Source organism: Mytilus edulis, chromosome 9, assembly GCF_963676685.1.
Source record: "Mytilus edulis chromosome 9, xbMytEdul2.2, whole genome shotgun sequence".
Classification (NCBI taxonomy): domain Eukaryota; kingdom Metazoa; phylum Mollusca; class Bivalvia; order Mytilida; family Mytilidae; genus Mytilus; species Mytilus edulis.
In genome coordinates, this window is record NC_092352.1 from 2,709,625 (window position 1) to 2,735,685 (window position 26,061).

Consider the following 26,061-nt stretch of genomic DNA (forward strand, 5'->3'; position numbering starts at 1 on the left):
TAGGGACAGAAAAGCATAGCATCGAATTAGGATCTCATAAAATGTTAAAAAAAAAGTCGCAAATCAACATTTCAAATACAAAAATGATGAAGTTCTCAGAAACAGCATAGTGCCACAATGATAAACATGTAATAAACTATAAAAAGATTAAAAAAAAAAAAAAAAAAAAGATGAAACGTATACAGCTTTATAACAAGCAAATAATCTATAACCGACAAATACAATGACATTCAATAAATTAAATACAGTAACCATACTTTTCTACAGAAATAGCAAAAATCTCAGTATAGATAAAACAAAAACACAATTCCATCGGTTTCCCCTAACTCCACATCAAAAACAACTTTGAATTATTTCCAATAACTCAGCTGTGTTACATTTCATAACTGTTGCCACCTGTCTATGAAATTAACGATATCTTTGGTGTCCGTAATAAATAATTATTTTTCAAGTTTTTTTCTGTTAAATGTCTTTCCACAGAAAACGTGAATCATTTAACATAGCTGAAAGATCCTTGTTAAATGGCGTATATAATTTTAATAATTTTTTTCTGGTTACATGTGACATTGGTGCAACTTTCTGTTTTACTTTTGTTACATGTTTACGATTCTTTGACAGAATTCCCAAATCATTCATTTGCTTCATATTTAATTCACCTAAAAGTAAAGGTAAAACTCATTAGAGATCAAATCTATAGACTACTATAAACATTGTAAGACAATAAATTGTAATTGTTATCTTATCTAGCATATATATAGACAATAACTGTTAAGTGTCTTTAAATATCAGCTGTATTTGTACGAGGCTAGGAAACAAGGTGTATGCGAGCTTTTAGCGAGCTACTACACCTGTTTCGAGCCGAGTACAAATACAGCTGATATTTAAAGACACTAAACAGTTATTGTCTTTATCCTGCAATTAATTCTGTATATTGTTTGTGTTTTGAAAGACACAACAACTAACATATTTAGCATTTATTTTCGATTTGTAATCCCTTGAGACCCGCGTAGTAATATCAAAATCACACATTACGCTGAAGACGGTTTCGCAAAAAATAATCTCGAATGGTCAACAATAATACATCGCTCAAGGTGAATAATTATCTATTTTAACATAACAACTAATTTCAACAGTAAAAACAAATAACAAAACATTGTCAAATTTGAAACAGAAGTGTACGAGTTGTCCTACGCTTCAGACTTGACTTTCACTAAACATGCATGCTGAAATTGACATGGTTGATTTTGTGACAATCATACACATTCAAGTTTTGAAATCGACAATTGTCATCGTCATTGGAATGCAACTGGAATACACATTCGGAGGTCACACAGGTTCAAACAATACTAAGTCCGGCAGTGGGCGGAGCTTTAAAGCGATATCTGTATAGTATACAGATACAGCATAGCGATATCTGTAGGGCTGTATCTGTATAGTAGGACACCCAATTGCAGGATAAATAGATTTTAAGGAAAAACTTTTTCAAGACAAATATTACCACACATGGTTTGTACAATCTGTTGTTATATTTTTCCGTATAAGAAATGAATTAATCAATCGTGTTTAACGGATCTTTAGTAGTGTCAATAGTGGAGCAGGTCCGCCTTTCTACCCGGGGACACACAATGATTTTAGTAGTGTCCATGTTTCCTTATCTTTACATTTCTACTGTTGATTGTGGAATGTTGATAGGCGTTGGTTTTTAATTTTTTTATTCTGAACATACACTTTTCCTGATCTGGAGAAATTTAGTCACATCCAAGAGTTTTGCTAAGATCATTTAAAAACTAAAATGACAAACCATACGATAATGAAAATGCAAACAAGTTTAAAGAATAATTAAAGCAAAGCAGATTTATAATGATTCTAGTTATTATGAACACTTACAATTTTGAGTACACTATATACTGAAAATTGTTGTTAACAGCATATGGAATACGTATTAATATAGTTGATAATATATGAACTTAGAAGCGGGTTTAGAGCCTTAACACATAATGTATGCAGCTGTCTCGAGCTAGAAGCTGTTTATTCAGTAGTTGGTTTTTTTTTTGTGTATCATATTTGTGTTTCGTTATAGTTTTGTACAAAAAGCAGGCCTTTATTTATATATTTTGACTTGTTTCCCATTTGTCATAGCGGGACCTTTTATAGCTTACTTTGTTGTATGAATTGCTCATCGTGACAGGTCGTATGGTGACCGTTAGTAGAAAAACTTTTACCTCTTTTGGTTTCAGGTGGAAAAATGTCTCAATAGCAATCATACCACATTTTTTTCTTTTCATACCTAACATAAAATGTTAAGTTGGAACGATTATAGATTTTGAGCATGCTCAATATAATATAAGGCATGCATGTCTAACTTTATTTTCTCATACAACTCTTCCAAACACTAAGACGCAGATTTAAAGTTATATATGTAATAAAATGTCATTCCTAAAGTGTTATCTTATATATATATATATGAAGAAGATGAGGTGCAAATGAGACAACTCTCCATCAAAGTCACAATTTGTCAAAGTAAAACATATTATGTCAAAGTACGGCCTGCAACACGGAACCTTGCCTCACACGTGCACCGAACAGCAAGCTATAAACATGATAAAATGTCCCAAAAATGACTAGTGCAAAACCATTTAAAGAGGAAAACGAACAATCTAATCTTTACAATGTGTTAGCTTACCTGCTTTAAGGAATTTAAATAGTTTCGACATGTAATTGAACATATCTTTGGTATAATCTTCTGTCCTTAAAATTAAGAACTGATCTCTGGGGAAAACTTTAAACCATTCTAATAAATATACACTATAGAATCCAACATTTATTCGAGCCTGAAAAAAAAATTAGCATTATAAAAAGAATGGTTCTCATTTTGAAAAGTCTTTTATGAGTAGCAGATGCAAGCTTTTCGATACCGAATGAGTTGGGTAATGTATATCCAATATGCTAGTTTTCCTATCGAAGGTCGGTGGTTTTCTCCGGGCACTCCAACTTCCTCTATCAATAAAAACTGGCCGCCAAGAAATAGCCTAAATGCTGTTCTTTAAAGTGGCGTAAAAACAACAAAAATCAAATCAAATCCCATATGCTGGTGACTTTGTATATTGCTTTCAGGGCGGAGGAAATTGATAATTTCAAAATTAATATCGACGCGTTTGTCATAGATGGTTAAATAAAGCCAATAGTAGTATACCGCTGTTTTCCATTGGAAACTTATTATAAAATTTGTCATTTTCAAGTTTTATTGGTAAAAAAAAGAAGACTGCAATACATAGCAAAGTTTTGTTTTAGAAATTACATTTTGTTCTGTTTATAATCCATGTTGTTATTTATATTTAGATAAAATATTATGAGAAGCTTTACACAAATTAGTAATACAAATTAGTAATAATTTGTGCATATTGCAAATAAATTATATCAGTTTAGTATTGGTTTATAGTGATAAAGCAAAATGCCACTGAGGTCATTAAATTAGATGTCAATAGAATTACTACTTTTTACATTGATTCGTCTTCTCGTGGAATTCTCTGAACTCAGACAGTGTAACCAACCCTTTGGGGTTGCGCTTTTTAAGATGGTTGACTCATCTATTTGCTATTATCGTCCATTTTTTAGAAAATTTCACTTTGTGAATTTCCTCCATTTTTAAAATATAATTTATATAAATCAAATTACCGTTTAAAACAGACACTTTTGTAATAAAATTTAATTTACACAAACTTGTAGTTATTTCCCCAAATAAATTGTTTTCTAATTTCGTATAAGGTTTTTGATTTGTCTGTCTGTCCTCCTTCTCCTACTTTCATCTAGCTTTTTGATACATTTTTATATAACTATGTTATATTTGGTAAACATTGATCAATTTTATTCTAATCAATATTCATATCAACAACTAGGTATGTTTTCAAACGTCAAAATCAGTCAATCGCGTAGTGGAATTAACTATTTGTGGATTCTTTTAAATGCTATATATAACTTTTGGACTAGTTTATATCTCGGTCTATTTCTGAAATTTATTCTTACATACTTTTGATTTTTTAACCCTCTATGCTAACATTGCCTATGTAAAATTTTAAAATCGTTTGTATGCACATTGAACGACAAATTTATGTGACGTATACAATTTTCTGACTTCAGACACTCAAATCAATGAATGTGTTCGTAGATAGTAGATGTTTTTGTGTTCTGTTAAATTGTTCCTTTTAAAATTGTTATACGCTGATGACTGATGTACTAATATTTTGACTATTTTATTTATTGTGTCTGTTTATTTAACGCATCAATGTAAATATAACGGAATTTGATGAGACTGTCATTAAAGGGAGAGGGTTAGCGCTATAGCACCAGGTTTAATCCACCATTTTCTACGTTTGAAAATGCCTGTACCAAGTCAGGAATATGACAGTTCTTGTCCATTCGTTTTTGATACGTTTTGTTATTTGATTTTGCCATGTGATTATGGACTTTCCGAATTGATTTTCCTCTAAGTTCAGTATTTCTGTGATTTTACTTTTTTCTTAGCCATGTAAATATCTTAAAGTTATAAGTGGCCATCTGACAATATCTTTATTCAAGATTCAACCTATATATCCATGATGCTTTGGGTGATTCAATGTGACTTTCCATATCAAGCATATTCAAACCCCCTTTTTAATAACATATTTCTTTTAACTTTACCTGGTTTTTCATTCTAGATCAAATTTAAAACATGTTTTTTATTTCTATTTATCTTTTTATTTTACAATTGGCAAACAAAAACTTGCAAAAAAATAAAATGAACAGGTACACACCAAAGAAATCTGAGGGAAAATTTTATTTCTTTTGCAATAGATATCAATAATTTACTGTCACCGTGTTCTCTTAAAATAAGAAAAAGCATTTCAATACAAATAAATGGAGAAATATGAAAACACATGATGCCTCGATTGGATCAACGCTATAAAGGGACATAACTAGAATTTTTTTTTAAATGACACCATTCGGATTCCAACATATTATTACACAAATCAATACATATTCCAAGAAGTACCTTTTCGACCCATTTATGTATATGATTTGCATCATAAAGACATCTTCGGAAACTTTTTACTCGATTACATTCATTAAGAATCTGAAGAGATGAATTGACAGCAACATCAAATGCAGCACTTGTTGGTACACCACGTTTTAGGAAAAAGTAGTCCGAGTATAATCTACAAATTATTACACATTTTTTTAAGGCATATGAAAAAAGAAGTCCGAGTATACTCTACAAATAATTTCACATTTTGAAAGGCATATGAACAAGTAGTCCGAGTATAATCTACAGTGAATAGTGAGCTAGAGCAATCCAATTAAAAACAAAAAAATATTTGTAATACACTGAAAATAATCAAAAATAAGGTTTAACGCAATATGTTGCATTTTATGTTAATATATAGATTACCTATTCGGACATCGGACTCGGACTTCTCTTCAACTGAGTTTTACTATGCGTATTGTTGTGCGTTTGTTTTTTCTGCATTGGCTAGAGGTATAGGGGGAGGGTTGAGATCTCAAAAAACATCTTTAACGCCGCCACATTGTTGCGCCTGTCCCAAGTCAGGAGTCTCCGTCCTTTGTTAGTCTTGTATTATTTTTATTTTAGTTTCTTGCATATAATTATATATTTGTTGAGGGGCCAGCTGTAGTTTATGCATCCGATAAGTTATACAATTAACAAGACGTAGTTGACCTATGAACCGTAGTAATGACACAATGAACAATCACAATAACGTTTGAAGTATGAACATCAAATCGAGGTGAGAAGAACCAAGTCGGATGGAAATTGTTAGTTCTGTGCAATCAATAAAGTATGCTTTTGTTTTTAAATTATCAAATGGCCAACATTCTAAACTCCAAGTACCTGTCTATTGGATTTCGTAAAATAATTATAAATTTCATGTCTGGATTAAGATGTCTTATTAGATGTGGAGTAAGAATTTCTGGATCAGATTTATTTAAATTTTGTGGTATCTGTGGCCATCCTCTATAATCCCACATATCCATTGGAGTGCCATCACCTGAAAAGAAACACACTTTTAGCAACTGTGGCAGGGTTGATTACATCCCAGCTCTTTTGTTCTACCAGGGGTGGTCTGACCCGGATCACCCTGCCATATCACCCCAGCTAGCGTTTCTTTATTTTGCATGCTTTCCTTTGTTTTGTTATATTTTGGCGGGAATGTCAAATCCACTATGAAAATTATATTTAATTATACGGTAAAGACTATCTATCAACATTTACGTAGAAAAAATCCAGTGTTTGTGCTGGAATTCGAACTCAAGACCTTTAGCATATCAGCCCACGACTCATTCTCGTACATCAGGCCGACTGGTTACCAATTATCAGTAATTTAACAAATTTAAAGGAAGCAAGATATTTTCATAAGTGGAGCGAGTTGCAAACCTTTATTCAGTGGGGTTTTAACCATTTTCGTAATTAGTAAGTTGTCAGACTGATTATTCAATGGCATTTATCTCTTTTATAAATGGGGGGAATTGGAAAACAAGAGTAGGGCAATTTTGTTAGAAAGTGGCATTTAGTGTAGGCCGATTGATCAGTGGGCGAATTGGCATGGTTTCATATTCAATCATCGTGTTCGGGGGGTCATAAAGGGTATACATTATATAGTGAAATATAAAGTCTATTTTAAAGATTTTGTGGCGTTCTAAACTAAATTCTATGAGTTGTAAATGATCGTGAATGGTTTTTCGTCTTATCTAAAACAGCTGGGATGTAAATAGTTATCCCACTCGGACTTGGTGTATCAGTGTTAGATCACCCTCTGGCCTCCGGTTATCGGGTGATCTTACACTGACACACCGCGTCCTCGTGGGATAACTATTAATTAATACATGCATTGTTCATGGGAGAGGATTGATTAACTTGTGACTCATACCTTTTGCATATTTAAGCAAATAAAATATGTTGTTATCTATTAATCATGTTTTTCTTTGTCTAATATGTTCTCCTATTTATTTGTATTGTAGTCCTGTAATATTATGTTGTCATTTCAATGTTATATTTAACTTTGCCATTAAAGTGCGAGGTTTGGCATGCCACAAAACCAGGTTCAACCCACCACTTTTATTCCCCTTTAAAGGTGTCCTGTACCAAGTCAGGAAGATGGCCATTGTTCTATTATTGTTCGTTTCTGTGTGTATTGCATTTTAACGTTGAGTCGTTTGTGTTTTCTTTTATTTTTGAGATATTGAGATCAGACGTGGCACGGTACTGGTCTATCCCTAATTCATGTATTTGGTTTTCATGTTATATTTGTTATTCTCGTGGTGTTTTGTCTGATGCTTGGTCCGTTTCTGTGTGTGTTACGTTTCGGTGTTATGTCGTTGTTCTCCTCTTATATTTAATGCGTTTCCCTCGGTTTTAGTTTGTTACCCCGATTTTGTTTTTTGTCCCTGGATTTATGAGTTTTGAACAGCGGTATACTACTGTTGCCTTTATTTGAAACTAATTGATTCATACTTCAAAATGGTTTCGTTTTTATTGTATTAAAGGAGCACTATGACTTTGATTATTTATTTTTTTCAATCATTAATGAAAGTGAAATAGTGAAATAATAAATCGTTTGTAAGTGTTTGTAATTTTGTAAGTGAATAATTCGATCTCATTGCATCCGAATTCATGGTAATTTCGATTTAACCCCTTAGCTAGAAATGGATAACGCATGCATTGTGCGTGTTGGGTTATTTAAAGGAAAAGAATGTAAACATTGAAAGTGAAACAAAGGTTAATCATTTGATTGACTGATTCGTTCCACAAAATATCATTCTTATGCAGCTAAAAACGATGATTAACAGATATGTTTAATCTATAATAAGAAATTGAACAGATCTAGAAAAATCCAAATGCACGAGTTCGTGTCTTTTTATTATCTATATTTATGTTTATATTGCTTATATGACCTTCAGGGGTCTCCGGAGGTCAACTCGAAATTGAAGTAGACTGCGTCAAGACTTAAATACACACGAAACAAATTTAAATTTTTTCGAGCTCATGCCCTGTAAATTGTTTATTCTATACTTTTTATAATACGGATAAAGGTTTAACATTGTTATCAATGAAATATGAGAATTTGAGTCAAATAAGTGTACACGAAATTGACAGCTAGTGCCTTTTAACATTTATTTGCATAAATGTATGTAAAATATTCGCTACTCGAAAGTTTCATTTTCTTACTATCAGCTGCTATAGTACGATCTACACGTTCGTAAATTCAGTATACTTAAAACTAAAGACTCGTTGAACCGATTTGTTCCAATCAATATAAAATGTAAGTATTTCATTTTAACACTGCAAAATTTATACACTCAGACTGAACACGAAAACTCCGTATTCCTTAACTGAACACATGCTTTTTGAACAATGGTACATAGAAGACATGATATCACAACAACGAGAACAACGTTAAAGTTGAACTGAAGAACTGAACATGGTTGATTGTCACGGGCACTTGTCGAAGAAAAAAAAATCATATTTCTATACCTGAAAGTTTGGTTAAGGTGCATAGATATATTTTTTTCTGTGTGGATGATTAAAAATGAAAGTGATTCAACGTCAACGTAATAACTATTATATTGTAGTGATATACTTATTTTTTATCAGAACACTCTGGGTTTTTGTTATATATTATATTATTATGTATATAAAAGAGGGACGAAAGATACCAAAGGGACAGTCAAACTCATAAATCTAAAACAAACTGACAACGCCATGGCTAAAAATGAAAAAGACAAACAGAAAAACAATAGTACACATGACACAACATAGAAAAACTAAAGAATAAACAACACGAACCCCACCAAAAACTAGGGGTGATCTCAGGTGCTCCGGAAGGGTAAGCAGATCCTGCTCCACATGTGGCACCCGTCGTTTTGCTTATGTTATTACAAATCCGGTAAATAGTCAAATTCGGTAGGTCACATTCATGAAAGGGAAGGGGATTGTAGTTACGACGTAAGGAACAAAACGTAAAACGTAAAAGTGATATATAATTTCCATCCATTTATATATCATTCTACTAATCTATGCTAATGATATTGCATTGTCAGTGCAGTGCAAGTGTATAGTGTTGAAAAGGCATTTATGTTTTTCCACGTTTGTTGCAAAACGTTCTTGAGATATTCTTCCGCTAGCGTTCATTTCTCTCTCTCTCTCTCTCTCTCTCTCTCTCTCTCTCTCTCTCTCTCTCTCTCTCTCTCTCTCTCTCTCATCTCTTCTCTCTCTCTCTCTCTCTCTCTCTCTCTCTCTCTCTCTCTCTCTCTCTCTCTCTCTCTCTCTCTCTCTCTCTCTCTCTCTCTCTCTCTCTCTCTCTCTCTCTCTCTCTCTCTCTCTCTCTCTCTGTCTCGATTACTAACCTGTTATCATGTTATGATATCCTTGATCATTTACAGTGCTGCGTATATGTGCTGCTGACGAATCAAAGTATGATATGTACTCATAGAAGGTTTGTCGTCGTCTTTTTGTGTTCTGTCTTAACCAGAAACCTAAAAAAAACGATAGGAACTATAAAGACAACTTTAAATACCAAACAGCCTATTGTTTATGCGCATCAACTAACGCAACTTGGTAGTGATATAAAAGCTCTATGACGTTGTTTCTGGCACTGCAATATAAATGTTATTTCCGTTAAAACAAACGAGAGCAAAACTCTTGATAAAACTCTTACATTCATGGTTGATGAATATCAATGTAACATTACAGTTGAATACATCATTTAATTATTATAAAGCGGATTGGTAAATGACTCCTGTGAAACCCTAAGACATCGCCAAATTGATAAACCATCGATAAAGTAAATAATATATTTCTGAAACTTGACCGACTGAGAAAATTCAGAAAAAAACACGTTTTAAATGACAAAGGATAACCAAGAATGTTAGCGGTATAAACAACACAGTCATTACAAATTGAAAACCGCAAAAAACAACCCTTAAAAATTTTAGAAAAGCAGCATGAATCCCTCAAAACAAAACTATGAGTGTTCGCACGAGTTCCGTCCGATATCGTGTTGCTCATGTAAGTAAGTTCATAAATCGATTTAGTAGGTCACATTCAAAGAGGACAGAATTGTGATTATGATAAATGGAACATATCCGTCGTCATCTGTAATACAAATAACCATAATTGTATATCAACTCATTATGGTATCCGAAAAAAAAATTCACTGTTTTAAAACTCTTGATTCAAATGATTCCTTGTAAGCAGAAACTCTCTATAAAGTAAGATATCTAGTCTCAGGTGATCCGGAAGAGTGAACAGATCTTGCTCTACATGTGGCAGCCGTCGTGTTGCTAATGTTATGAGAAACCCGGTAAATTGTCTAATTCGACGACATAAACAACATATCGGATATTATCTGTGAAACAGTTATTTCATAACAGCATCCGTAAAATTTACGAAGGGATGATTTCAACTTCATCATTTCGAACTCTTAGATTAACAGCTTCCTTGTGAGCAGTAACCCTCTATCAAGGAAATCATGATAGGAGATATAAGCACGGGAATATCGTATCAATTGAGAGATATATACTCCGTATGCATGTGCTGCTGGAATGTTGCTACATAAAAATGGAAAGTTCACAATTGGAAAGCTGAAATCATCTCTTTTGTTCTTAAGTTTTGTTTTCAACCGACCCTCATTGTCAATTTCTAGATGTAAGCCAATAAATGAGGCAGACATAGCTGCATACGTGGTATCCTTTATCTCTAGTTCCTTGGGATAGATGGGTTCAACATAGACATACAATTTTGAACATGATCTATATAACGGAAGGTAAAGTTAAAGGATATTTCTAACTTCTTATCTAACCTCTTAAGTTCCTGTTTGAAGTCAGCCTTATAATAATAAAGGAACAAGGCAGCAAGAGGCAATTACTTACAATAAACTTAAAATGAAAAGTTGAATCATAATTATTCACACTATTTGAAAGAATAAAAAAGGATCTAAAAAAATCAAAACTTACTTGAAAAATTCAATTATAGTCGAATCTGTGTTTATTCTACGACTTAGGATTACAAGTTATTGGGGGATATCTGTATTGTATTTTAAGCTCCGACGGCATCAATTGGTGGTATGAAGGTCGCAAATTAAGTTTACTGGCGACGCATTAGCTTAACATACAATATTAATATCTTCATTCTAATGAACAAATAGAAAACCACGTGTACAAATACATTTAAAATCTGTCAATCGTCGTCTGCGCTTGCGCGTACGTACTCGATCATAGCATTAATTGTTAACTTGGAATACTTACCATATCTCAACCAGCTCCACCATTTTGTTTCTTTTTCTTGGTTCCCAGTGTTCCCCTTTATTTCAGGATGTTTGGTTATTCTAGAGAAAAGATCCGTGGTTCCAGATTTGTCTATCCCAATTAACATAAAGTATGGAAGACATTTAATGGAATGGTTCACATCTCTCCAACAAGGGTTTTTAAAGTTTGGCAAATACTGAAATGGTTTCTAAAAAAATGTGTGTTGTGTAGAGTTCAAGAATAATCGTTGCATTTTGCAGATTTATTATTTTTTTGGAAGAAGAGAAAGCGGCAAACGCCTTCATTGAAAACGAGGAGGGTAGGGTTGAGGCCACTCGCAAACATGTTTAGGCCTGCCAAATTGTATATGTGTTTTCAGTCATGAATCATTGATTCAGTAGTTTTTGTTCGTTGCTGTAAGTTTCATTTGCGTTCCGTTTATTATTTGTCCTTGAGCAGGTTGATGGTATTTTTGTTTGATTTGTTGAACATTTTGTCACGTTTCTATAGCTGACATCGGTATGGGTTTTGTTTATTGCGGAAGGTCAAACTGTGACCTTTATTCTATTTAATCTATGTCATTGAACATGTTGGATAATTGTCTCATTGGCAATTATTCCACATATCCTAAATTTATAATGTCATAAAGGAGACACGGAGCAACTCAATGATTAAAAATGTCGTCGACAACAGACGGGTGTCTAGAAAGTATACTAAACCAATATGGGTCTATAATAAATGTGAATATTTTGACAATAACAAAGATCTCCCATAAACATCGAAATCAGATTTCACATAAGAACTGACTAACATACAAACCATGCACAGAATGTCATCAACACTTGTATTTTGTCTTTTGTTTTGACAGTACTTCTCTTCATACTTCCAGGTGTTAAATCCAATTGATCTGTTTGTATGACTTTTGTTATACACGCTGAATTCTAAAAAAAATCTTAGTTTATTTAAGACACACACAGTCAAAATAACAAGTATATAAGCTATTAGAATTTTTATCATGGTATTACAACGATGAATTAATCGCCAAGATTGTTCCATGTTGTCGTTGAGTCGAGATGAACTGTCTTCATAGCATGTCTGAAAGAAAAAAAGAAAAACATTCATATACTCGTAGACATAAATTTCTTGCTTTGGGTTATAATAATTCTTATTTTGTGAAGATCCACATTCTATCAGGAAAAAAATCTACTTGCCGATTTTTTTCTTGTATTCGTTCAAACTAGAATTCCTTCAGAACCTTCAAAAAGAAAATAAGGACAGAGTCAAAATTACAAAAAAAAATAGACAATGCCCAAATCCTTAATAGACAATTGATAAGAATGTTGATAAGACTAAAAAACGAAAGAAAATAATATTTTGAATTTTGGCATCACAGTAGAAAACTTAGTAAGGAATTTAAGTTGCCATACAAATTTAAACTTTTAAAAATTCGATCAACGTAATATATTAATAAAATATTAATTACCTACAGAACATCTCTTCAGTGTGACAACATGTTTGACGCATATACCTTGAGGTAATCGAAGAAGTTACTTATAATATTTATACAAGGAACAGCAAATCACTGATTAAGATGTCAAGATGCACGTAAGTCGTTCACTTTAATGTGAGGTAATACCGATGGAAGATTAATTGATAAATTTATCAAAATATTATAATGAAATATATATGTGGTGCAAGCTTTAAAATAATCACCTACGCGGGTTATTAAGTGTGCACAACATTTTTTTATATTATCATTTCTCCATAGACTACGCGTGTTATTCATTGTGTATCACATGTTTTATTCTATTTCTTCATAGACAGAAAACATATTACAGCCATTCCGTAAATGAATTTGCCTGTCCTTCGGCTTATATACCGGTGATTTTATAAACGTGTATTTGATAAAAATGTCCATAGTTTTGTGACAATATACAATTATTGACCTCTGATGTATCAACCCAGAAATATGAAGGCAGAGGGGAATGTCATATCACTTGCGTTGTTAAATCATTGGATCAATTGAAATCAATTGAAATCAAATGTCAACAATTGTTTAACGATATGACTTTTTATCCTTATCCATTTTTCTAGTATTTGTTCAAGATACTTTTTTTACTTTTAAAACTTCTCCCTGATTTATATTAAACATATCATATGGTTTTGCAGTTGCTAATTGTCATAAGTGAGGGCCTCGACAGGTAATTGGGAGCATGGGAGAGAGGGGCAGAAGAAGGAAGACGGGAAAGGGACGGGAGAATGGAGAGAAGGGGCAGGAGAAAGGAGAAAAGGGGTTAAAAAAGGAGTCAAAAATGTATATTAAAATCATTAACATTTAGCAGGAAAACAATTATTTAACAAATGAGTTAATCAAAAGATTAAAGAAAGTGCTAATAAAAAGTAAAATAACAAAACAAACAAAAAACGACTCCAAGGAAATATAAAAACGGAAAGTCCTAAATCTAACTGCAAAATCAAACAAATGGAGAACAACTGTTATATTCCATATTGGTACAGGCATTTTCTAACAATTTACAGGATTTATAAGTGAGCCCATGCATGTATAGAGACACATGTCACCATCCTTGTTTTCTTTTAAAGATAAATTGCTTCAAAGTTAACCAATATGCATAGAATTTGGCAGAAAAAGGATGACATTACTTAATATAGAGTAATAAGCTATTTTTTCTGAGACGTATTGAAAAAAATATGTAACAGGATCTGAATGGTGTTTGTTATTTTGTTTTCATTTCCCCTATCTGATTTCGTAAATTTCCTATTAGTTCTACTGATTTAGTTTTGTTTCCAACTAACAGGGTGCCCATTCAGCTTCAAAATATCTTTTGAGTAAACAGTGATTTTCAAGTACAATTTGAATTGATTGATATGAGGTTGCAAAATGTCCGGTGGCAAATATTTCAGGTATGTTCAGTACGATACAATACAATTTGAAGTTGTTGTGTCTAAAAGGCACATTTCTTATGCAGCAATAAAAAAGGTAACTAATAAAAACATTCTGTTAGTTGTAAAAGTGAAAGATAGAACAATACCTGTTTTTAATATAGTATATTCTCTATGGGTAGTGTGCATAGTTGCAGACAAACCTTGCAAACTGTATTAAATGTAAGTTCAACATTCTGTCATTCATGAAAAATGATACAATAAAAAATATCTCAGAACATACATGCATTCTCTGTAAGTAAAACACTTATAAAAGTTCCACCTTGAAATTGTACACTATAGAAGGAGGAAGTCGGACTATGTGCTCTGTATGCCTTTATGTATTTTCAAAATACCAAATTTAGCAACCTGTCATAAAAAAAAATTCTTGACTGAATATGCGCACTTTTGGTATATATATTCATTTTAAAGTTGACATAAAAAAAATATAGCATTTTGAAATAAGTTGTATAAACCCTATTTACCGATTAAGTGACGGACGGCCAAAATGACACGAGTAAAACAGTATGCTCGAGGCATTTTGGCTATGGACCAAAATATTTAATAAGCGTTTATGTTCTATTTTACAAAGCATTTGGTGACAACATTCATTTTTGAATAAGCAGCTCATAGTGGAATAAAGTTGGGAAATCTCAACTGTACATTATGGCCAACCCAACAACAAAACACACCCATCTCTGTACACCATAGTGTAAATTAACATGAACCAAAATGATATTAAAATGTAAGTGTTTTCAGTTTGTTTCTGCATTAGAAGAAATAAAGGCAAACCAATATATCTTTTTAATCTATTTTTGGCTTTCGGAGCGCTTTTTGGGGTTTATCTTCATCAAAATTCCGATTATTCATTTATTGTTGGCCACTGGGTTTTATTTAATCAATCGTGTAATTGACTTTTCCTCACTCCGATGTTGCTGTCCTGTGTAAACTGCGCTTATGCGATTACAGTATTGGCAATTTTTTTTTTACAAGCTTCCGGAACCATATTTTCTGTACAATCCAAAAATATTCAAAAACGGGTCACTGGACTAATATGTTATAGATGATGTTCTTTCACTAAATAATTCAAAATTTGGTGACTATGTGGAACGCATCTATCCAATCGAGCTAGAGATAAAGGATACTACAGATACAGTTACGTCGGCCTCATATCTTGACTTACATCTAGAAATTGAGGGTCGGTTGAAAACAAAACTTTACGACAAAAGAGATGATTTCAGCTTTCCAATTGTGAACTTTCCATTTCTAAGTAGCAACATTCCAGCAGCACCTGCATACGGAGTATATATCTCCCAGTTGATACGATATTCCCGTGCTTGCATTTCCTATCATGATTTTCTTGATAGAGGGTTGCTGCTCACAAGGAAGCTATTAAACCAAGAGTTCCAAATGGTGAAATTGAAATCATCCCTTCGTAAATTTTACGGACGCCATCACGAGTTGGTTGACCGTTATGGAATAACCGTTTCACAAATTATATCGGATATGTTCCTTACATCGTAAATCCCCTTCCCTTTCATGAATGTGACCTACCGAATTAGACCATTTACCGGATTTGTTATCACATAAGCAACACGACGGGTGCCCACTGTGGAGCAGGATCTGCTTACCCTTCCGGAGCACCTGAGATCACCCCTAGTTTTTTGGTGGGGTTCGTGTTGTTTATTCTTTAGTTTTCTATGTTGTGTCGTGTGTGCTGTTGTTTGTCTTTTTCATTTTTAGCCATGGCGTTGTCAGTTTGTTTTAGATTTATGAGTTTGACGGTCCCTTTGGTATCTTTCGTCCCTCTTTTATGTTATAGTAGTCTAAGTGGAAAAATATAGGGAAAGTTGTGCGCCAAAATAACCAAGTTCAGGGACAGTTTTATTATTCTTATTCGTTAATTCCATTCAAAAAATCATTTTCTGTCTGATTTTCAACGACTGCTTGTACTATGTATTTTCGATTAATTATATCCCGTATTATTTTCCAAAAGAATCTTATTTTGTCTTTTTTGCAAGAAGCGTTTTTCGGCAATCATTTTAAAACGAATTGGTTTCTTATGAAATTGCACTAATAGTGTCACTAAAATTCCCCGTATTTTCACACATTATCCTGCGTTTCTATTATGTTTGATTTTTTTATTTTTATTTAATCATCGGAAAACGGCGAAAGTTAGAGTTAAGCTGGGGTCACACATTCACGATTTTTACTGCCGTCCTTGACAGGACTATTCCCGATTAAAATTTGTCAAAAATCGAAAATATGGGAGGTTGCTTTCGAATGTCTCTCCTAGATGGATATTTGTATGAGTCTGATCACCTCGCAGGCACATTGCACCCAATTTGTCTATCAATGTATCTCTTTTAAGCGCATCTCCTCCTGAACAACTGGATGGATATTAATGAAATATTTACACAAGAAAGTTCTACATGTTAAAGGAGAGATACTCGTTACTTTAATATATGGCATTACTAATCGTCTAGGCGAAACTCTTCATGAATGTTTTATGGATTTTAATGAAATGTATGTCGGAAAAGGTAAGAGAAAGAGAGCAAAGGGAGGAAGAAGGGGAAGGGGTGGGAGCAGGGAGAAACTTAAACCCCTGTCCAGCCCCTCATAAGTTGAAATATTCTATAAATTTCCCTAAACACAAATACACACACAAAAAGAAGAACAGAGAAACATACACCAAAACAAGTGAAAAAGAAAAAAAACGGGAATTTACTTAACGTCGTGAACCTACGTCATTGAACTATCTATATTTAGGTACACGGACGCTTTTCCAAATCTTATATTAACCTATTGATTTTTTTTGTTGCAGTGAGTATTATAAGTTATATGGTTCGCTACTGACCCCCTATAGATCCATGGAGTGTTAGTTAAATACGTAGAGGGTGAGGCCAGAGGCAAAATGCCTTGTGGATTTTATTTACCCTCTTAGGTCTGTATAACGAATTTATCGCATGCTGAACCTTTTCTACAGTAGACGTTACTTCATGAACCCCCTACTAAATTTACTAACCTCCATGGATCCATAGGGCTCACCACGTGACGGCTTTAAACCAATCAAAACGTGATAATTTATCCGCGGTGCGATAAAACTTTTTATCAATGTGGATTTCCTATACTTTTAGCCAATGAGAAGTATATATTTTAGTCAGATAATGATTCCTGATGATATACAGAAAGGATTTTTATGAAAAAAAAGTTGTTATAACTTGTGGCTAATCCCTTTTGCTACTTTTGCAAATAAAATATGTTTAAACTAAACAACAAGGACTCATCAATGTGATAGACTACTTTGACGGAGAATGATTATGTGTGTTATTTGTTACTTTGTCAATATTTTGTTTTGTGACTTTTGAAATATATTTTAATAAATCATTCTATTTTTTTTTTAATTAGAATACAATACGTACAATAATTCATTCTTTTGATAGGGATTATACAAGCCCGTCAGATCAAATCGGCCAATTTCTCTGAAACAGTCTATTCTTTCCAGCGTATTTCTTTACATGTCAGTTAGAGTTTGTTCCTGATTGAAAATTAATATTTAATAAATATATATATATATATATATATGGTATGCTTGCCAATGAGACAACTTTTCATAAGAGACGATATGACACAGAAATTAACAACCATGGGTTCGTTTGTTATTTGAAATGTTGATTGCTTCAAAAGGCCAATGTCGTGTATACTTAACAATCCCCATTTTTGCTCGTATCAATACTGGGTCTTTGACGAGTCATTGGTACTTCAAAAGGGACTCGCTTGTTACGTTTCTTGAAGGACAGAGGGTCAAAGTTACAAAAAATGTTAAATGCCCGAATCCTTAATACACACTTGATTAGAATATTTTAAAATCACGAAAATACTGAACTCTGAGGAAATTTCATAACGGAAAGTCCCTAGTAGAATCAAATGGCAAAATTAAATGATAAAACACATCAAACGAATGGACAACAATTGTCATATTTCTGACTTAGTAAAAATATAGAAAATGGTGGATTGAACCTGAGATTTAGAATTTTAATAAGACTCAAAAACAAATATTAAATAATATTTTGAATTTTGGCATCACAGTAGAAAATCATAGTAAGGAAATTAAGTAACCTTCAAGTTGAAACTTTTAAAATTTCGATCAACGTTATACATAAATAAGATTATTAATTACCTAATGAATACTTTTAAGATTGATCACTAACTCATCAGTTTCAAGCATAAACATCGAAGTAATCGAATAAATAAAGGCAATAGTAGTATACCGCTGTTCAAAACTCATAAATCCATGGACAAAAAACAAAATCGGGGTAACAAACTAAAACCGAGGGAAACGCATTAAATATAAGAGGAGAACAACGACATAACACCGAAACGTAACACAAACAGACCAAGCATCAGACAAAACACCACGAGAATAACAAATATAACATGAAAACCAAATACATGAATTTGGGATAGACAAGTACCGTGCCACGTCTTATCTCGATTTCTCAAAAATAAGAGAAAACACAAACGACTTAACGTTAAAATGCAACACACACAGAAACGAACAATAATATAACAATGGCCATCTTCCTGACTTGGTACAGGACACTTTTAAAGGGGAATAAGTAATTTGTTTTAACTAACAGGTAGTAATCATGTATGGTTATACCAGTAACATGAAATCACCGATGCATATAGGTCGTTCACCTTAATTTAAGTTATTACACTTTTTCAAAGTGGGACGAGTCGGTAAACAAGAGTGGGGCGATTATTTTTTAAAGTGGCGATATAGTGTGGGTCGATTGGCAAACACAAATTGATAAATTAATCTGAATATTGTAATGAAATATATATTACATCCATGCTCCTTTGTTCTTACAGGTGTGATCTAAGCCGGATCACCCCTACCAGATCAGCCCAGTTTTAGTTTCTTTGTTTTGCATGCTTTCCTTTGTTCTGTCACATTTTGGCGGGAATGTCAAATCCACTTTAATAAACTATACGGAAAAGACTATATATCAAAATTAACGTAGAAATAATCCAGAGTATATGCTGGGATTCGAACTCAAGACCTTTAGCATATCAAACCACAATACATACCACTACACCAGGACGACTGGATACGAGCTAACAGTAATTTAACATACTTAAAGGAAGCAAGATCTGTTTATAAGTGGGTCGAGTTGGCAGACCTTTATTCAGTGGGGTTTAAATCTTTTTCGTTAATAAGTGAATTGTCAGACTGATTGTTCAATTTGATTTTACACTTTTGTCAAAAGTGGGACGAGTCGGTAAACAAGAGTGGGGCGATTATTTTATAAAGTGGCGATATAGTGTGGGCCGATTGGCAAGTGGGGTGAGTTGACATTGTTTGATATCCCCTCATCGTGTTCGGGGGTCATAAAGGGTATACATCATATAGTAATATATAAAGAATATTATAATGGATATGTGGCGTTCTAAACTAGATTTTATTAATTGTTAATGTTTTTTTCGTCTAATCTAAAACAGCTGGGATGTAAAATAGTTATCCCACTCGGCCTTGTTGTGTCAGTGTTAGATCACCCTCTGGCCTCCGGTCATCGGGGTGATCTTACACTGACACACCGCGTCCTTGTGGGATAACTATTAATGATGCACCATTTTTGTCAACCACTGCGACTAAGAACAGATGTCCCGATTGCCAAGGAGACAACTCTTTATCCAAGTCACTGTTTGTAAAAGTAAATACAATCAACAGTAGTATACCGCTGTTCAAAAGTCATAAAACGATTGAGAGAAAACAATTCATGGTTACAAACTAAAACCAATGGAAAAACATCAATTATAAGTTGTATTATCCTAGTAAGAAGTTACTTGATATGTTATCACTTATTGGGTATTGTCGTTTTGTCATGCCTGGGTCTCTTTTAAAGCTTACTACAAGTTATGGTGTTTGTTCATTGTTTAATACAGTGGTATATAGCTATTTATACTTTCATCCTTGTGTCATTAATACATAGTTGTCTTGGTCATAGTGTTACATCTTTTAATACCTATATTATTTGGATTTGTTTGGTTGTCATTATTGGGGTTGTTTTTTTAGATAAAAACAAATATCACATTTCGGGGTCATAAAAATTGTGTAATTGAAGGATAATATATCACTCGAGAATGATAAAAATGTATTGGAAAACAATTATCAGGGAATGGATACTAGAGCGTGAGGTTAAAACTATGTTGACAGCAACAGTTGGAAGGTTATGAATTGGATACACTTATTTCAGTGTTACTTCCGTGTTTTTTATTTATATTTTGTAAAGCAACGTTAAAGTTGTACAATTATTGATTATTTTATGATATATTGTTTGTTCTATTTTGCTTGCGTGTATGGTGAAAAAGTGTTAATAATGTTGTTGTGCTACAAAAACTCCTGTTGGTTAAGCTTACGGTGTTTTCACTCTGATGATATTGACATATTTAGCAAGTGATTTACTGTTGATCGACAAAAAACTTCAATGTCCTTTATTTCTATTCCCCATTCATCATCGGGGTTTGTACCACATTTAAAATTGAAGACTTGGGACAGACACATGAACTGTTTGCTATGCTTTGTGTTCTTTGTTTTTTATCTTATTTTTTTTATTATTTTTATATTTTGGTTGTAGTGGGGGAGGGTATGAGATTGAAGGGAATATTCAATGAAGAAATTGCTTTTCATATATACAAATGTACTTCCAAAATATAAACAAATGTAGGGGTCACGGAACTTATGTTCTTGACGAATAACGAAAAACATGTCCTATCGAATTCAAAATCAGACTCAAACAGATGTATATTTACTCATCGTAGATACCAGGATTAAATTTTGTATTTACGCCAGACGCACGTTTCGTTTACAAAAGACTCATTAGTGACAATGGAATCCAAAAAAGTTAAAAAGGCCAAATAAAGTACGAAGTTGAAGAGCATTGAGGACAAAACATCCTAAATGTTTTGCCAAATACAGCTAAGGTTATCTATTCCTGAGGTAGAAAGGCCTTAGGGCTGGTGATACCCTCGGGGAATTAAAACTCCACCATCAGTATATATTACGGATTACAAATGTGTCGAGGTTTCTGATTGGATAACAACACAGAGATGTCAGTATATATTCAGGAAACTGCCGGGGTATATACGACGTTTTTATCCCCAATTGGAACCTCAAAAACGTCATCATAACACCGGTTACTATGTGACGTAGTCATAAGCTATCAAGACTGTCAGAGGTTCACAGAGGGAAAATAATGACGTGCTTCAGTCAATAATACATTTTTGATACAAAATCACGCATTTAACACTTTTAATACTTTAATTTGATGTTAAAAGTGTTATTATAAATTATTACATACACGATAAAATTATGTTCACAGCAAATTAGAAAATCCTTCACGTATGCCGAACATATCAGGTTGGGTTTTTCAATGTATATGTGTTGTCAACAAATACCTGCACTGGAAAATAACATTAAGTCAGGGGTAATCCGTAATATATGTGTAATTCAGGTCTCAGAAAGGGTATATACTGTGACATTCCCAGCTTAGGGCTTATATCCCCTTCGCCTTCGGCCCAGGGGATATAAACTCTTAGCCGGGAATGTCACAGTATATACCCTGTCTGAGACCTGAATAACATATAATATATCGAGCTTTAAGGATGTTCGCTGCTCAGTTTCAAAATAAATAATTTTTCATAAAACTAGTTTATTTTGATAGGGGATTAATTGAGGAATAAAAAAAGCAAAAAATATATAGGGGTCAATGTGTTTGCTTTCGAGATATAAGCCATTAGAAATTTGGTGGGAAAATGTTCTCTCTTGACTTTTCATAGCTTTATCATTGGCCAGTCAAAGTCCTAAAATACTATGAAAAAATAAATAAGATTTTATAAGACTTTTATAAATGGCTTATAATTATACATGTAAAAGATTTATAAAAAGAAAAATGGGGGTTCATGGGCAAAATTTTTTAAGGTATTCAAATGGGTGAAACCAGAGGATTCCGAAAATCTGACAAAAATTCCAAAACATGACAAGCAGACATCCTTAAATCTTCTCGAATTCATATAATAAACGTTGTGAATGAATGTAGTAGTATCCATCAAAGATCTGTTATCTTAATCTAATCCTCAAAAATGACAAACTACAACTGCTACTAGAGTTCTTACTGATATTACAAATTACGATTTTAAATACAGAAACTCTTAAATTCAATATTTGAGCAAATAGTAAAATAACAAAAACTCCGATTTCATTTAAAACCCTAGTATCAAAGATCGCCGCGATATAGCCTTGTTGTGCTAATGCGGCGTAAAGCAACCGACAATAAATCAATCAATCAAAACTAGAGGCAATAGTAGTTTTCCGTGGGTCAAATCTCATTCATCCATTTCGGAAATATAAATAAAAGCATAAAATAGATACACATTGAAAATACTTTAAAACTACAATGCAAAGAGATGTATAAAAAAAGAGAAATATATGCCTTTAAGAACGGCTTCCCTTCATTCTACAACTTCTCAAATTTTTCAAAAATATAATTTCCGTGGTTTGCTGACAGTTTGCATATTCGTGGATATCTGATTTACCAATCTCTGTATACAAAGCCTATTGAAAATATGATATTCGCTAAACATTTGAATTCGTTGTTCACCTGTACCCACGAAACCCACGAAATTGGTATCTAACGAATTGTAATGAATCCACAGTAATCAGCAAAGCCGATCTATAGGTACAGCCAAACTTTAAACCCGAAGCGTTATATCTTGAAAGATTTTGTCAAGGTTTTAAGTAATCTTTGAAAACGTTATCATTGACGTAATCATTTACCAGCAATATTTTGATAAAATTCAAACGACGGAATGACGAACGAGTTAGGATATATAAACACCGTAAAATAAGGCCAAATAAACTCATCATATATATCAGGAGAATGAATTTGTTCGCCAGTCGCGGCGCATTTCGTCTACAAAAAACTTCACAAATTAACGTTCTAGTCACATAAGTTTAAAACGCCAAATCAAGTACGAAGTTGTGGAGCAGGATCTGCCTACTCTTCTGGAGTACCAGGCCTTACGGTCATAAAACTTTCGAGCAAGATTTGTGTACTCAGACTAGAGAATCAACCAATCAAAATACAGGATTTGGTGTTTCAAGCATGATTTTTGTGATCCAAGCACTGAGCAAAGTTTTATGACTTCAACCTCTGAGATCACCCCCAAATTTTGGTGGGGCTCGTATTGCTTAGTCTTTAGTTTTCTATTTTGTGGCTTGTGTACTATTGTTTGCCTGTTTCACTACAAACCATTAAAGTCTGAAATGGCCTATATCTGTACTCGACTATACTGACTTTTACTCGACCAGTCTGAATTGGTCTGACTTTTACTTGACATTACTCGACCCCAGTCTGAACCATACTTGACTGTACTGAATCGTACTTAACCCTTATCTTGGCCATTGAAAATAGTCTGAACTATTACTCGACCAGTCTGAAACAGTCTTAACCCATTCTCGACATGCACTCGACCTATTTTTCCAGTCTAACCCATACTTAACCAAAGGTCTGAACAATACTCGACCGGTCTGAACCATACTAGACCAAAAAACATCTACTTTTTAACTGTTAAAATAAATTTCTTTTTAACTGACATATATAACAACAGCCAACAAAATTTATATAAAATTTTAACCTTATAAAAGAAATATATCTCTGATTATATTTAGGATAAAAAAAAATATATTATATATAACTTACATCAAAAAAGGATAAAATTAAATGAATGAATAAAATTGTTTTTCTGATTAGTGGTGAAATATAAAGTATAACCTCTGCTTGGGGGCAAACTCATAAATAAGATCACACCTGGTCAGAGGTATTTAATTCTAAATAACATTGATTCAAAATTGCAACATCATGTTTAGATTAAATAATAAGGCATTTCGAATATACATGTATGTACTAGATAAGTAATACACGAATTTAAGAAAATAGGGCTTTCTTTTTACCTGTAAAACACACATGTATTGAGGTAATTAGAACATATTAAAGTGCTTTATGTATGCCATGTTAATTTGACAAAAACATAATTAAATTGATTGAATTTTTTTTACTGTTACTTTGGAATACATTTTCTTTTTAAAAAGGTTATCAAGGATTGCTATGGAAATTCTATTATCATGATTATATTAAATTCTTGGTTTAATAAAATTAAACAAAACAATTAAGCTCTCATTTTTTTTAAATTTATTTAGTTGTTTTATATACTATTTTATATATATCTTAATAAAAAAACATTCACTGCATTATTACCTGAACTCAACTGACACCATAAATCTATACTAGGCTTAAGCAGAGACATATATACACATGTGTATATATGTATCTGGCTTAAGTCAATGGTGAAAATAGTCCAGTTACCATAAAATACTACCGAAATATTCATAACATTTTGAATAATATTGAAAATATTAGTCACAATTCATTTTTTAAGATTATTTGATCAGCTTGTTTTATTTATATTTCAAAAGTTGATATATATTATTATGTAAGTGCTGATTAATATTGAGTTGAGTTGAAGTTATATTATGATTGATTATTGTCAAATTTTAATTTCAATACTGTATTGAATACATTTTTAATTTCAAGTTGTTGTTCAAATTTCATTTTTATTGAAAAAAAATCCTAAATTGATAAAATTCAGTTGATAGATACAAAGAATAGGTCTAGGTTGGTTAAGACTTGGTCGAGTATGGTTCAGACTGGGTCGAGAACGGCTCAGGCTAGGTCGAGTACGGTTCAGACTAGGTCGAGTACGGTTCAGACTAGGTCGAGTACGGTTCAGACTAGTATAAAATGGTTAAGTACTGGTCAAGTACACATTCAAACTGTTAAGTATGGTTCAGACTACAGTTGAGTATTATCAAGTAAATTTCAGACGAATTCAGACTGGTCGAGTAAAAATCAGTACAGTCGAGTACAGATATAGGCCATTTCAGACTTTTAATGGTTTGTAGTGTTTGCCTTTTTAATTTTTTTAGCCATGGCGTTGTTAGTTTATTTTAGATTTATGAGTTTGAATGTCCCTTTGGTATTTTTGGCCGCTCTGTTTTGTACCTGTAGAAAACTCATTTTAAACGGGATATCACATCCTCGTTATCTCGGAGATGTTGGTTAACGAAATTGCCTCGAAATTTAGAATCTACCTTCAAAGTTAGTTAACTTATCGATCCTTTAAATAAACTTATCCTAAAAGGCTACTGTGATGAGATCTTTGAATGACTTTATTAGTAGTTATATTCAGTCACTTAGCAAACTAGATATTATTGTTATCCTAGGGACTTTTCGTTTTGAATTTTCCTCGGAATTTTGATTTTTTGTCATTTTACTATATACGTAATGCACAAGGTCATTTTTTTCGCTGACTATTTATGGTGTCTATACACTGAATTCATTGGATGTTGGTTGTGTACTGGTTGATGATTTAGTCATAACGGCATGATTTTTGGATAAGTTTTTATTGGCTTTGAATAAGCTGTCAGTAGCTGCGAATACTATCAGTATCTATAGCGTGTTTTTGTTGTTGGGATTTACCCGGCCACGTCGACCCTGTATTTTAGTTTGATCTATTTCTATTTGTATCTATCTAATGTGTAAAGTCTTTTTCAACTGATTTTTATAATTTGTTCTCATATTGTACTGTAACACCACTGTCCCAGGTTTGGGGATTGTTGGGATCTCGCTCAAATGTTTAACTCCACGACATTCTATCCCAAGTCAGGATCCTGTAATTCGATAGTTGTCTTTTGTTGCTGTGTTA

The 26,061-nt window shown here is 33.0% G+C and overlaps 1 protein-coding gene across 1 annotated transcript; it reads right to left on the reverse strand.

Annotated features, from left to right (window-relative positions):
* Positions 1–171: 171 nt before the first annotated feature.
* On the reverse strand, positions 172–13,137 carry LOC139489384 (carbohydrate sulfotransferase 15-like). Its single transcript, XM_071275696.1, has 8 exons — positions 13,132–13,137; positions 12,115–12,390; positions 11,296–11,503; positions 9,397–9,525; positions 5,885–6,041; positions 5,030–5,192; positions 2,684–2,831; positions 172–656 (listed from the first exon to the last, which is right to left on the reverse strand). The coding sequence occupies exons 1-8, from the start codon at positions 13,135–13,137 to the stop codon at positions 463–465; spliced, it is 1,281 nt and encodes a 426-aa protein (XP_071131797.1). The 3' UTR covers positions 172–462.
* Positions 13,138–26,061: the final 12,924 nt, after the last annotated feature.